The sequence below is a fragment of the Botryllus schlosseri genome, chromosome 7, assembly GCF_051294905.1.
Source record: "Botryllus schlosseri isolate E-star chromosome 7, Bs_hap1, whole genome shotgun sequence".
NCBI classification, from domain to species: Eukaryota; Metazoa; Chordata; class Ascidiacea; order Stolidobranchia; family Styelidae; genus Botryllus; species Botryllus schlosseri.
Genome location: NC_137242.1, coordinates 1,096,024 through 1,111,757, shown reverse-complemented (window position 1 = coordinate 1,111,757; position 15,734 = coordinate 1,096,024). Strand labels below are relative to the sequence as shown.

Genomic DNA, 15,734 nt, shown 5'->3' with positions numbered 1-15,734 from the left:
GTAGATAATGGGTAAAAAAAGCAGAAAAGCCAAGGCTAAGACGAAAGACTTTCAAAAGACAAAACTGAAAGTCGGAAAAAGAAAGCCGCTACCGAACAATGTCACGGAAGTCGCGTTCAAATCTCGGTCCATATACGTCGCGGAACAGTTGACCAATGTCGCCGTCGATCAGGGCGATGAGGTTTGTTGTCTTATCATTACTGCTGGATTAATTTTGCTACCATATCCTATTGAACATCCTAATCGACCCCAATACAGTTAGAAGGTTTTCAGCTGTTTCAAATTAGATTAGAATTAGAATTCAAGATGCACATTTTTTTCGAAGTTTGATTAAATTTGAATTTATTGAATTCGTACAAATCTGGAAATCTAATTCAATTCCGAAGTTGAAAAAAATACAAATTAAGTGACATTCATATCAAATTACAGCTCATTGGCGTAAGCATGATAATAGCAAATGACTGTATAGCAAGCTTCGTTCATTTCACGCTGTACAGTTTCCCTGTAGCATTTTCAAGAAAACCAGAAATTAGATTAGAATTGCAGTTGAGAATTTTGCAGTTTTTTCCAAATTAGATTGTAATTATTAGCATTATTGTATTCGCCACGTGGACATAGAATTACATGACATATCACAAAATAGATTGGGATTAGATTACGGGCATTTCATTCTAATTAATCTAATTATACAACTAGAATTATCTAGCTGTCCAAGTCAGCTGTTATTATTTTGAGATTCGTTTCAACTCTTGGGGTTCCGGAAATGATTGTCATGAACGATATCGAACACGTGATCATCATTTTAATAAAATTTTGACTTAATCAGAACACCACAAGATTTCGATATAATGTAATGTATATCAAGCAATCGATTTGTCACAAACAATGTTCCCACTAATTTTCGAAGAATCTGCGCACACTCACCAACTCACTGCGCAAACCATGGAGAACATGGGAACATGAGAACAAGGGGATTTTTTGTGCGAAACTTAAGATTTTCTGTGCTCAGAGGCCGTGTCAGCACTGCGCATTAGGGCTCTTCAAAAATGAATTGTTTTCTCAAATCGCACTGGCTACTTGTTAAAATTGTTAGGTTACCTAATTTAGGCCTACACACCAAATTTAGTTCAATTCCAACTTGTAGCCGCATTGCTACAGGAGAAGAAAGCTTCTATTTATTATGTGAAAATTTTCTGTTCACCCCATGAAAGTGTTAGGTTGTCTATAGAAACGATGTTCACCAAATTTGGTTCAATTCCAACCAGTGGAAGCGGACCTATTTCCGTCGAAAAATTTGGATTTGAATAAAATAGTATTTACGGTGAGCACCACTATAATAAATAATTAAAGAATTGGTCAGGCCGTAAATACTATTTTATTCATAATCCAAATTTTTCGATGGCAATAACTCCGCTTCCACAGGTTGGAATTGAACCAAATTTGGTGTGTAGGCTTAAATTAGGTAACCCAACAATTTTATCAAGTAGCCAGTGCGATTTGAGAAAAAAAGTCATTTTTGAAGAGCCCTACTGCGCATTTGCGAACGTGCGCAGCTTAGAGGAACATTGGTCACAAATGGCTTATTTTATGTCCAGGGAAATGTCACAACGTTGAAGCGAAAAATCCCGGAATTCCTCAATCAAATCTCGCATTTCAACGCGAATTTCCGTTCGGAAGCTCTCACGTCGTTGCGAACTTCCTTTGCGAGCGAAAAGGGCTTGCTCGGCAATCACCTTCCTAAAGTTTTTGCAAAAGTTCCTCGCCTGCTGTTTGACGAAGACCAGCAAGTCAGGTGAGTGTTGATTAAGTGATGATAACAGCAGTTATAATTAGGGCTGGGCAAAATCGAGTACCTGAGTGATTCGATTCTGAATCACATATTATGCTTCGAGTCGAGTATTCGAGTATCATTCATTATGACGTCACAACAACATGTACCATGTTAAAGTTCAAATATGTACCTTTTATGCCACTACAAAGAACATAACGTATGTTATCCATCACATTAAAGATACTTTGGTATTTTTTCAACCATAACGATTTCATCGCACTTCTGGACAATGTTGCAGGTTGATCCTTGATTGGTGGATAATCCAAGAATTATCGAATAAAAACTGGAATAACTCCGCTTCTACGGCTTGGAATTGAGTCAAATTTGTTTTGCATAGTTTTTGAAGACAGCCCAACAATTTCATGGGGTTGGCAGAAAAATTTGAGAAAAATTTTGTTTTGCGTTTTTGGGCAAATCCAAAATTTTCAAACTCTACGTAAATCGCGAATATTTGTCGGAATGAATTCAAATTTGGTGTGCGTCGTTTTTTAAGGCAACCTAACGATTTAATCAAGTAACCAGCAAGATTCAGGGAAAAAAGTTATTTTTGAACAGCCCTAAATTGCCCAGCCCTAGTTATAATAAGGTTACCATACGTCCTCTTTTTTCGAGAAATATCCACCCTTTGCCCAAATGTCCGCCCTTTTGGCTGTTTGTCCTTCTTTTTAGCTCAAAATATCCAAAAGGACCACAGATTACGCGAAATGTGGGCTGAATTGACGAGAGACGGGTATTTCGGGGGGCGAGTTCGAAAATTGTTACTTTTCTTTTAGATTTTTTAGGTCAAAATCCTTCGTTTTTTAGGTCCAAAAAAAATCGCCCTACCGAACACCCTTTCACTGAAATATTATCTCTCAATTTTTGGATACAAACCTTTGTCTGTCTATCCCTAGGAAGTCTTCCGTCGCTTTCTTCAAATTCCTATTCTCGGAACTGAGTGACCAGGAGATGGCGCCATTCTTTGACGTGGTGCTGAACAACTTGTTCTGTGCGATGAACCATTACTACGACGATGTGCAAAGAGATTCCATGCAGGTTAGACGCTTCTATTTACAAATTCGATTACCTGAGTGATTAGATTCTGGATCGTTATGACTTCAGAACAGTATAAAAGATGTGGAAAGTTCATAATTATATACCTCATATCCGACCACAACAAATATAGTGCCAGTTCTAGAGCATATTAAAGATAATTCGGTATATTTGCCCATACATATTTCATTGCACCCTGTGACAATGCTACATGTTGATCGCGACTTCGCAGATATGTCATTAACACTAACGCGTCTAGGTTCGTAATACATGTTTCGTATGCTGCGACACTGGCAATCGAGGCTTCGCAGTGCAAACAGCAGGGTTGTAACCAAGTCACAAGTCAATCCAACTTCAATTCACCATCGAGTCATAGTTTTGACTCGAGTCCGAGTCCAAGTCATTGTGTTCAGTTTTGAGTTCAATCCGGTTCAACCCCCTTTTTTCAACTCGGCACGAGTGATGTAGAATGGCTCGCATTCATAATATAGTAATTTTCCTCAGGCTTAACATTATCAAGCCCTATTTTCCATGTATCAGGACTGATGGACGAAACACCAATCATGTGGTGACTTTACTATTCTTGAAGTCACAATGAAATGTCTGTCGTGGCCGTCCTAGTCTCGAGTCATATGACTTGGTTCGAGTCGTGCACAATGACTCGAGGGCCAAACGAGTCAATACAAATTTAAGTCGAGTCATTTTACGCATGTGAAAAAATGACTAGAGTCAATTTGAGTCACGTGACGAGTCATGACTCGTTCCTGACATGAAAAATAGTATTGAAACTGTAGTTTTCGTTGATAAATGAACTTTTAGTGGCAAGGAGCTTATAATTTCCGTACCTATAAAAATAATCTGTTACTATTCGACTTCAATCTTTAGAACTGGTATTATTCTTGGATTTTAGCGCCCGAATTATTATGCTCAGTATTCTTCGGTCGTTGATATTTACGGCAAGATGACTTTGTTTCAGATTGTCGATCTTTTTATCGAGCATTTTCCGAAACTTTTCACCGCAAAGTCGAGAGACGCTTTGCTGGAGCGCTTTATCGGGCTTATTTCGACCAAACGAACTTCGTCAATCTCCAACAGTAACTCTGGTGAGTAGTAGATGCATTCAGTAGAATCTCAGCGGTTATCATTTTGGATTGCTTCCAGTTTTTGTTTTTCTGGAGGCCCAAGAATGCTTTTTCTAGGTAATTGAAAATAACTACTTTTACTTCTACTTGAGTACAAACAATGCTGATTCCGAATTCGCCGTCAGAATTCACTTATCACGTCACGATTTTTTGCAAAAACCGAACCACCTCTTATTGATTTGACCACCTCTGATGATGTCACAATGGTTATAACCCAACAGCAAGGAATACGTCACAGAACAGGCTTAAATCACAGATTATAAAAAATCTTGACGTGATAGGAAAAAGCGACTTCATATTCGTAATCAGTGTACGAAAAAAAAATAATGTCGGCCAGTGTGCCTAAAAAACACCTAATTTGGCTTGATGCAAACTGGTAGATTGAATAATATATTCATATTGAAATAAACCCGGATATTTTCGGCTGACACTCGTTAGGGGTCAGCAACTAGTGGGGAATTGGAAAGAACATTGCATATCAACAATCGTATCACAAAATATGACGTCATCAGCATGAAATTTCAAACTGGAGAGCATTCAATGTACTATTTTCAGGTGGTACACGAACTCCTTTTGTTGACAGAGTTTGGGTTGGTGTATTTTGATAAAAGTAGACTCCAAGGCACACATTACCCCTAACGAGTGTCAGCCGAAAATATTCGGGTTTATTTCAATATGAATATACTATTCAATTGTATAATGAAGTTCTGTACCTCCAAGAAGCTCTTCGAACTGGTTGATGTGTATTCGAAAAATTTCAATATATTATAATAAAAAAAATAAAAATTTTCAGATTTGAATAAATGAAGCGAATTCTGTTGCTACCCCTTGTTTGATTCTACAGCGGAGACGCGCGTCTTATCAATGAAACTCTCGAGCAAAGAGTCTTCCGTGGTGTGGCGAAATCGAGTCCTGAAACGTTTGAACGATCTGCTCGCCGTGACTCCTGAGCCACACCGAGACTCGACCGTAAATCGGAAATGGGAGCGCGTTCTGTTGCATATCTCGGACAATTCTCTGTACTCTTTCTCTCCCGAAGTCAGCGGAAAGTTGGACAGCGAGGAATACGGATCGTGTCTCGTGGATTACGAATCGCGAAGTTTTTTCAGACCGGGACTGTCAATAAGGTAAATTTTACGTGTTCAGAGTCAGTATTCGACAACTAGGTAATTCTAGTTGTCTAATTAATAATTGGAGAAAAATTCTAATTGTAATCCGATTTCCTGAAATTACTGTATTGCGCGAATTTTTGCCATTCTCGTGCTTATGAGAATGAAGTCTAATTTGGTGCAAAGGAAATTTTTGAGTTTTTTTTAGAATTCAAAAATAGCAATTCTAATTTAATTTGAAAAATCTGAAAATCATTCAGTCGATTAGTCGCTTACTTTTAGCATCTCGGTGACTAGCGCGAAATGACGATTGACCGATGACACTGTGCGGGACTGTTGAAAATTTTTTTATTTTTTTCAATTTCACTGGCTATGCGATAAAATTGTTAGGTTGGCTAAAACAATGCTGCACACCAAATTTGGCTCAATTCCAACCAGTAGACGCGAAGTTCTTGCAGTAGAAAGTTTTTGATTTATTATAATAAAAAATGAAATTTCAAATTTTTCTGTCCACCCCGTAAAATTGTCAGGCTGTCAGTAGAGATGATGCACACCAAATTTGGCTCAATTCCAACCACTAGAAGGGAGGGTGTCGCAGTAGAAGAATTTGGATATGAATAAAATAGTATTTACGGTGGCTAAATCTTTCCTTATATATTATAGAATCATAGAATTAGAGATTTTTCTACGGCAATAACTTTGCTCCTATTGGTTAAAATTGAGCCGAATTTGGTGTGCATCATCTCTACTGACAGCCTAGCAATTTTATCATGTAGCCAGAGAAATTTGAAGAAAAAGGTCTTTTTTGTAGAGCCCGGTGCATATGATGCATTTCTCGAAAATATATTCTGTTACCGTGATGCGTTTTGCCTAGAGATGGTTAACCCGATCGAAACGGCACACTCATTAATGATTACTGAGCGTATTTTCACGAACACGCTTTACTTAATCCAAAATTTCCTGGGTTGTTCTGGTCGTAGACAATTACAACTATCACAGATGGATAGCTATTATCAATACGCATACGTCGAGCCATAAATAACATCTTATACTATCGAATAGCCTGTTCAAAATGCAGATTGAATACATAAAAACGTTTTGCGCAAAATACAATTCGCCACGACGTTCGCGTGAATGTGCGCGCGTGAGATAAACCAGCGCCCGTGACCTAAATCAGCGCATCTCCGAGACATCAAATTCATTTGCAGATCTTTTCTCCTAACATGTGCTGGTTATGCCCATTGCCCATCTATTGGAATACTTATAATCAAAAATTAGTCGCACAGAAGATTCTTCGAACTGGAAGTAAAATTATGTTACGAAATAACATGCGCGGGTTTTAGCAATGTATTTTCTGTTGCTGTTGAAGATTACGCATATTGAATATTTTTGCTATTCATACTAATACACCAATACTGCCGTGATGTTCTTCAGCGAGCTACAAGATCTCCGCTATTGATATGACAGCAAATTTATGTCCGTAAATGGCTTCACTTCTGGTGGAAATGTTTCACGTCTTTCCCGTAGTAGCGAATAAAAAGAAATGCACTGGCACATCAATGCTCCGGTCGCGATTCTGGTATTGAAAGGTATTTTCGTGTCTGCTCGAGATTTCCGTCCACAACGCGCAGGTCATTTATGAAAATTTGACGACCAGCAAAGCCAGGCATCAAATCCCGGTTCCATCTAATCAATGCACTTTCTTGATTCGAAGTATTTTATTCGTCCATGATTCACGAGAGAGGCAAGAAAATTCGGCGTAACTCTGTCAAAGCAGTTGACCTATTATCATTGCAGTGTGGGCAACGAATATAATTGCAATAACTTCAGTTGCCAATGCTATAATGGTTTCTTACGTTTTTCCATGTGTTGGTGCTAGATGTGCTGGTTTGTTATTATTTCGATTTGCTATTGCATTACACACGTGGTGCATTATTTCATGATATATTGCGCCATGCAATAAATTCTTTTACAAAAATATGGTTGAATGTCAATTTTCAATTTAGCGGACCGAGGTATGTAGAGTTTGCGGTCACGAACGCACTTCGAAACTGATTGCTGCGATGCGCGTGTTGTACAACAGCAATGTTAGTTTCAACACATGGCACTAACTCGTACAAAGGATAGACAAGCGATTACATATACCGACGTTGTGAAATGAATCATTTGAACGTCCGCGATACTATGTTATTACCCAAACAATAACACGCGGTAATATATTTGCTGTTGTGATTAGCGCAGATTCGCTGTTGCAGATTACGCATATCGATTGCTGCTTTTTATACTAATACAGCATTACCAGCATGATAATGTGCAACGAGCTACAAGATCTCCAACGCGCAATCGATATGACAGCAAAGTTAGGTCCGTAAATGGCTTCACTTCTGGTGAAAATGTTTCAGATCTGGCCCATGGTAGAGAACAAAAGCAAAATATGGCTGAATGTCCAATGTCCATTGTCAAATTAGCGAATAAAATAGGTGTGTAGAGTCAGCGGTCGAGTTGTGCACTTCGAAGCTGATTGCTGCGGTGCGCATGTCGTGAACACTGGGTTTTCAAAATGCCTATTTGTTCAATAGACAGCCCTTGTCTCAAAGCGATTGTGTACATCACGATTATCGATAAAAGGCTTGCATAATATGACCTAATCTTTTTTCAAATGCCCAGTAAAATATCAGTGAAACACTGTATTTTATATTGCAGGTATGACTACCTGTCAATCCAACCACTATATATTCAGTTCTAGTTGTTGTACAAGAGCAAGGTGTGTTTCGACAAAGCACTATCTAGTACTTAGTAACTCGTACAAAGCTAATATATACACCGGCGCGGTGAAATGAATCATTGAACGTCGTCGATACTAGAATAACTCACGGCGCGTGTATGTGCGCCGAATGCGAGACGCCTGGCATCAATCGCGCTATATCCAACTGAAGCCATCGCTATATCAGCGGTCGTTACTCTCGATTGTATTATCGTAAGAACCTCACTCAGGTCATTTTAGAATCCTGATATCCTTGCGAAATCAGTCAGGCGATGATTCTATCCCGAGCAGGTCTTTGTATGACGTAGTCGCAAATTCAAAAATCAAATTCTCTTTTATTTTCGAAAAGTTGAGAACACTTCTTGGTATAGGGGCATCACCTGTTTCTCTCTCGCTTTGAGAGTAGCTCAGTTGGTTAGGCGGCTGTTTCACGATTACAGCGATATATTAGGTGTCGGTTCAACTCCCGTGGTTCAGATTTTATGAACATTTTACTAAATGCATTGAAATTTGGACTTGAGGCCGGCCGTTTCGATCGGGTTAAAAAGAGGAGGTAATCTCAAAACAGCCATTGAGTAGGTAGTACAGGCAGATAAAACCTATTTGAATGCTCTGAAAAAGTAGTACTTCATTACTTGGTTAGAAGCTGTTTGTGTCGCAACTGCTGTGTCAAAAAGTGCGCCTGCTAAGGGACTTGAACCCTTGACCGTTGGATTAAAAGTCCAACGCTCTACCGACTGAGCTAAACAGGCCATGGCCAGATTATAATTAAATTACCTCTTCGTATAATCGTTTCGCTAATTTTCGAGTGCCATTACGTCTACTTAGTTTTTATCGAGAGTGCCGTCAAATATTGAATGCCGGCATTTAATCTAGCTATCATTTCACTGAACTCATAGATGGAAACGGTTAACTGGGAATGTTGAAGGATTTTGCGATTTCACAAAATTCCGATGAAGTCAATATTTTCGCTGCACTTGGCAGATCCACATTGGATTTTTAATGTAGTTTTCATTTCTCAATATTATGGATAACTGCCCAGTAATACTTGTTTTAACATAAAGTCACACTTTTTGTTTTGGACAGATCCTTGTTGAACACGGAGGCCATCTTCAAAAGTTTGGAAAACAAGACCTCGTCTCCGCAACAGCTCGTCATGACTCTGGTCCCGTTGCTAATCGACTCGTGGCACGAAGCAATGTCTGGTCAGTAGAACTCGAATGTGACCTTTATAGAAGCTTTGCCTAATTGTAAAATTTCGTTGATATGCTTTAACTGGTCATGGCCACCCAATTTAGCTGATCACAATTCATATGTCCTTTGTGTTAGTGAGAAGCATTATGATGCAGATTATGTTAGTACGGTATCCTAATATATGAAGAGAACTTCAATCTACAATTGATTAATATATTTATTTTGAAATGAACGTGAATAATTTCGGCTGACACTCGTCAGGGGTAATCCTCAGCAACTAGGAAGAATTGGAAAGAATTGGATATCAATAGTTTTATCAACAAATATAACTGAACCAAGTTTGTGCTAACAGAAGGAGGATATGTATATAGATATATATATCTAAAAATAGTACGTTGAGCTTAAGCTATCTGTTTGCCTCAATTATTCGAATGTCCATGATGTCATAACTTGGTGATATGATTGTTGACATACAATGTTTTCTCCAATCCTTTACTAGTTTCTGACAATTACACCTGGCTAGTGTCATTTCGATGTCTTATTCATTATATTTTTAAGCTCGGTAACTCCAACAGCCTCTTCAAATATTCGATCAAAACCATTTGTAAAAGACACATAAATTTAGTCTAAACGATCTCTGCATTACCCTTATGAAAATCTAGTTTATCATAATTTATACATGCATTCATGATGGCATATCTCAACCCAGATATCATAATGTATGTATGATATTATTTCCAATATCGGTCAAAATTGTAAAAATCCAATTCAAAAACTTCAAGATTGACTCTGAATAGCTAAGCGCTTTATACTACGAATCTACAATGTGTGTGTATTGCTCTTGTACATATTAATATGCTGTCTAATATTCAGACGAAATGAAGATGTTCACGGAAGATGTGTTGGCGACTATGACGCACGTTCTCAATATTACCAATATTCTCCTGAAGAAATTTATCGCTACGTCAGAAGTGAAAATAGATTCGGTAAGAATCAAATATTTTCACGATAGACATGAATTCGGCGTTTACATTGGATTAGTCCATATGGTTTTTCAAATTTTTCATTGTTTTTTTAAAAATAATTTGTTGTACCATTGAAAAATATATTCATATTCAAATAAATCTTCATTCCAATTCCCAACTAGTCGCTGACGATTACCCCTGACAAGTGTCAGCTGAGAATATTCGGGTTTATTACAATATGAATATAATATTCAATCATATATTATAGTTTTGTGCCTCGAAGAAGTTGTTGTTATTTTATTAATTTTTTTTTTCTTCTAATTTTAACTTCATTTGCGGGAGAAAAATTTGTGCTTTTTATTCTCAGATCCGACAAGTTCGAAAAAGATTTCTCGGCGATTTTGAACAGTATTTTTTCGACGTGTTTCCGCTGAGTCGCACGCGAGGAAGTGCTGGGAGGAAGGGCTCGCTGACCCGAGTACGTTTGCTGACTAGATTTAGAGTGGAACGCTTTGTTGTAGTTGGTTAAGAGAGCTTGCGCAAAACATGACATCGCTAAACAATGTCGAGCATAGGTAATTGCTGCTTAGGCTGTTCAAAAATTACTTTTCTTTTCAATGCTACTGCATGCTTGATATAATTGTTAGGTGGCACACCAAATTTGGCTCAATTTCAACCTCAATTACAAATTGCTATGAGAGGAGAAAATTTTGGATTTATCAAGTAAAAATGAACTCAAAATTTTTCAAATTATACTGTCTACCCCATTACAATATTAGGTTACGTAGGAAAACGATGTGTATAAAATTTGACTTAATTCCAACCAGTGGAAGCAAAGTTATTACAGTAGAATTTTTTTTAATAAAATGGTATTTTTGGTGGCAAATTCATTGCAGATTGGTGTAATTTTCCAAAATATGTTCAGTCACGGTGGTGCAGTAGAAACTGTGTGTGGAACAACGGCTTTTTGTCAAAAAGCGCGCCTGCTAAGGGATTTGAACCCTTGGCCGTTGGATTAAAAGTCCAACGCTCTACCGACTGAGCTAAACAGGCCACGACGTGATTGTAATTGAATTGCCGCTTCGTAGGATTGTTTCGTTAATTTTCAAGTGGGATTAAGTCTACTTAGCTTTTATTGAGAGTGCGTCGAATATTGAATTTTTAATCAAGTTAGTATTTCTCCGAACTCATAGAAAGCAATGGATAACACAACCGAAAATTCTCGAGTAGAATTAGTCAAAACTTACTTTAGCACTGCAAAAAGTAGAAGTACTTTGCTAGCGACCGCGTTGGTGCAGAGCTGGAGGACTCGAACATTTTGAGCTTTTCCGAATTAGATTAGAATCAGAATTACTGAATTCTAAAAAAAAAGTCCGAGATTGATTTAAATTCAGAATTAGAAACAGCAGCAAAAAGAATGAAGTCGTGAGTTGTTCTGAAGGATGAAAATAGCAAAATTTTCACGTTTTCCAAATTAGATAACAATTACAATTGCATTTATTGCTATACATTTTTTCTAAATTTAATATTTCGAATTAGAAAAAAAAATCGAGTGAGTTAGTATCTAATAAGTAGGGCGATTTTTTTTACCTAAAAACGGAAGATTTTGACCTAAAAAATCTAAATTTTGCCTTTTTTTGACCTAAAAATGCATTGTGACCTGATTTTGACTTCACGTATGCAAATTACGTGTTTTCGCACGTCATGTTAAAATTGTACTACTCATTTTTATTTGTGGTTGAAACTGTTTGTCCTTAGGAAGTAGTTTGGCCTGAAAAAACGTTTTTGGCTCAAAACTGACAAATTCTTACATGAAAAAAGTAGCATTTTAACGAAATCTGGCCCTATGAAGAATTCCAGTAGTTGCATCATGTATTATGGTCGAAATATTTGAGATTTGTTGTGGTACAACGAAAGATACTTTCCTACATTCTCGGGTAGAAAATGTCTGCCCTTACTAAGTAGCTTGCCAAAAATGGAGAAAGAACGTTCAACAGCGGCAGTTATTGTCTGACAACACTGAAGTTGTGCGTACACTGCTGGTGACACACTGTGTTGATTCATTCTGGCAATGTTGTCTACATCACAATTTTTCATCATGCGCTTCTTGATATAAAAACCATGCAATGCCTACGCAGTCTTGCTTCAGTTAGGACAGTGGTTCTTAACCTTGCCCCCAGCGCCCCCCAGGGGGCGCTGGCGATGTTGAAGGGGGGCGGAAACGCTCAGGGGGCGATATGGGGGGCGCTGGGCTCAGGGGGGCGGTATGGGGGGCGCTGGAGAAAAATGGCTCCGCAGTAGATGATGTGGTGATAGGACATATCCTTAATGAGTATTCAGAGCAAATTATCACCGAAAACTCCGTTACATATAGCCTTCCAAATACATATATGTTTAATTGTCCATGGGCGTCTAAATGACTGACACCGAATGTTCCTGTCTTGGCAATCTGAACCCCAGAAGACGAATTCCATCTGGCAGGGAAAAATTATATGTCAGTGAAGAAATACCAATCTGAAATCGTGTGCGTCTTTTAGTTTAGTACGATTGGGCGACAGGGATATTCCTGTTGGGCGATATCCCCGTTGAGCGATTCTATATTTTTTGATATTGCAGACAGGGGGTCACGAAATAACATCATGCAACGAAGACATACCAATGGGTTCGCCCGCCCGAATATGTTTAATTATTAGTAACGGGCCCTACATTTTCCAAGAAACCTCACAATATTCGCTTCCAGTTTTGATGAGTCTGCGCACACTCAACAACTCACTGCGCTGACCCCTGGACAACAGTGCGTATCGACTAAAAAAAGTTAATAACTTCGGATTTGTTGTGCGCAACGTAGATTTTCTGTGCGCAGAGACCCAGGACCAACGTTTTTCGTTGGGGGGGGGAGGGGGCTGACGAAGTGCTGTTACGGCCCTGGTAACGAATAATTGTACCTGCGGGCACGCCCGAATATGTTTAATTATCAATTACGTGCCCTTTATCTTCCTATACAACAGCTCACTCAGTTTATCGCGACTTATATATGTCATTACCACCTATTCATTCATGCATTATAGCAAATTTTGGTACCTAGGGTGACCAGGCCACACAAACTTTGCTGACCATCGAAATCACGATCGGGGGTTCGTTGGGGCGAAGCCCTCAGAAGTTCGGTTTATCACGCTATGGGTGCGCAAGGCAATCGTTTTTAGGGGGTTGACGAAGTGCTGTTACGGCCCCCCCTCTTACTCATTGTTTTTATTGCATTCCTTACATTATGAAGTTTGGGGGGCGCTGGAGCACGATAATTTTTGAAATGGGGCGCTGGAGGAAAAAAGGTTAAGAACCACTGAGTTAGGATATTGCGGTACGTTGACCGTAAAACCATGTTAACCTATTTGCTTCATTTGACCGTTAATGATTCACAATGAGCAGATCATGGGCCGCCTACAATGGTAGGCCTATAGAGTAGGCTACAAGCTGTGAAATGTCAAATGATAAGTTTACCGACAGTGCAAAATCTGCGATACAAACGAAATGCAGCTAGGTCAACAAAATTTTGACTTACAAATTTTGACCTAACGCTGCAATTTTGACAAAATTTCGACATGTCTAAAAAAATTGCCCTCATAAGCAAGAGAATGGCAAAGGCAAATATTTGCACACCGAGCTTGGCTCGTTTTGCACTATAACGCTCTCCATTTCTATGACATATTCTTTCCAGGACTTTTCGTCAACCGTCCATGCCATAAATCTCACAATCTGCGAACTTGCCACTATTCTGTACCCGAAACAACTCATCGGCGAGGACGCGTCGCTTCTGGGCTCTGTGGCCGAATATATATCGATGCTGGTCGCTTCTGAGAGTAGCAATGCGGAAAATGGCGACGCCACGCGCACCTTAGACGATAATACTTTGCGGCAATGTATCGTCGTTGTGAAGTCGTTGCTGGATGCTGCTATGGATGAAGGTGCGTAAAAATGTTGATGTTGCGTTTGTCGCGATTATCACGATGCAGGGTGGTAACCAAGTCACAAGGTTCAGAGTCACAAGTCATTCTCACTTTTATAGTTTTGACTCGAGAAAAGTCGAGTCATTTTTAATTCGCCACTGAGTCAACTCCGAGTCATAGTGTTGACTGCTCAGTTTTCAGTTAAAGTCTTGTCAAATCCACCTTTATAAATCTGTTTGGTGATATCGAATGGTTCGCATATATAATATACTAATTTTCCTCACTTTCAGCAGTTTCTGGTCGCATTTTCAAGTACCAGTACCAATAGACGAAATCCCAATAGTGTCGTTACTTTACTATTCTTCGAAAATTACAATGAAATGTCGGTTTTGGCAGTCTGAGTCTCGAGTCATATGACGCAATTATAATTCAATGATAAATTAACTCGTAGTGGCCAGGTGGTATCAATTCATCAAAACCATCTCGCAGTAATTCCTTATAAACTTGGTTTGTCCCAAAACTGTGCGTCTGCTACAGCGATGTCCGACGTTTTTGGGCAAAAGGCCACGGGTGGTTTATGAATGACTGCGTGGCTTGACTTAAGGGCTAATTTGTAATCTCATAAATCACAAAATGATAAAACCTATTTGTGTGCTCAGAAAAAAATTGCAGTGCCCGTTTGCTTCACCGCCTTCGCGTGTATTTATGTTTACTTGCGTAGAAACTTTTGGTGTTGCAACCAACGACTCTTTGTCAAAAAGCGCGCCTGCGAAGGGATTTGAACCCTTGGCCGTTGGATTAAAAGTCCAACGCTCTACCGACTGAGCTAAACAGGCCACGACGTGATTGTAATTACAATGCCGCTTCGCACAATTGTTTCGTTAATTTTCAAGCAAGTCATTACGTCTGCTTGGCTTTTATCGAGAGTGCTATCGAATGTTGGACTTTTAAGGCAGTTCATATTTCCATTTCATCATAACAGTTTTGTCAACAAGCCCGGCAAATTTGAGAAAAAGTTATTTTTGAACAACACTAAAGCGATGCCAATTGCCAAATATATTCGAATTTTATATCCCAATTCTATCATGTAAGAAGTCAGGCACTTGTCCATTAATTAGAGGAATAAAACATAAATTTTAAACGTATTGGTAAGTTTGTAATGAATTTTTGTATAGTGTCGTAATTGAGAGTTCATGGTCACTAAAGCACAATAACCAAATTGGTTTTTATTTTTAATCAAAATCGTTCAAAACCCCAGGAAAAAGACAAACGACTCCTATGTTGAAAACCGCTGCCATATGGTGGTAGACTGAAAAGCAAGTTAAAATAAAAGCTAATATCTTGAAATGTAAGTTTTCGTCAATTACGTATGTGATTAAATTGATAATAAACGTCGTTTTGAAAAATGCAACACCGCTTGCCTCGAGTCTACTATGTTGCAAAAGTAGATTTTTTCCGGATTTATAATTTGTGCATAACAATTTCGCGAGCAACAAAGTCGACATTGGTTTTAGTTTCAAAGTTTTGAACTTGTTGGAGGTACATAACTTCACAATGTGCTATCCAAATTGCTTCGTATTTTATTTTGAAATGCACGTGCAACTAATCTTGTTACAGGCACGGTGGAGAGTCTGCTTCAACCTCTCGTGGTTTTGTTTCATTGCCTGGAGACGAGAAGTCAGAAAAAGAAGAAAATATTAATCTTCCTGTCCTATCTCTACTCTGATTTTGATTTTCCGAGGTACGTCAAATC

At 38.7% G+C, this 15,734-nt stretch overlaps 1 protein-coding gene and 2 non-coding genes across 4 annotated transcripts in view; 1 reads left to right on the top strand and 2 right to left on the bottom strand.

The window, feature by feature from the left end:
• The first annotated feature begins 7 nt into the window (after positions 1-7).
• Positions 8-15,734, top strand: part of LOC145443054 (testis-expressed protein 10 homolog) — a 23,199-nt gene continuing 7,472 nt past the window's right edge. For both annotated transcript variants that reach the window (XM_080321042.1, XM_080321041.1), the window contains exons 1-10: positions 8-181; positions 1,596-1,792; positions 2,725-2,866; positions 3,840-3,966; positions 4,850-5,132; positions 8,965-9,083; positions 9,946-10,058; positions 10,405-10,515; positions 13,753-13,999; positions 15,599-15,722. In XM_080321042.1, the coding sequence (XP_080177168.1) occupies positions 8-181; positions 1,596-1,792; positions 2,725-2,866; positions 3,840-3,966; positions 4,850-5,132; positions 8,965-9,083; positions 9,946-10,058; positions 10,405-10,515; positions 13,753-13,999; positions 15,599-15,722 (1,637 nt within the window). The remainder of the gene's footprint in view (positions 182-1,595; positions 1,793-2,724; positions 2,867-3,839; positions 3,967-4,849; positions 5,133-8,964; positions 9,084-9,945; positions 10,059-10,404; positions 10,516-13,752; positions 14,000-15,598; positions 15,723-15,734) is intronic.
• On the bottom strand, positions 8,558-8,630 carry Trnak-uuu (transfer RNA lysine (anticodon UUU)). The gene has a single exon. It is a non-coding gene; the product is annotated as a tRNA-Lys (tRNA).
• On the bottom strand, positions 11,018-11,090 carry Trnak-uuu (transfer RNA lysine (anticodon UUU)). Its single transcript has one exon. It is a non-coding gene; the product is annotated as a tRNA-Lys (tRNA).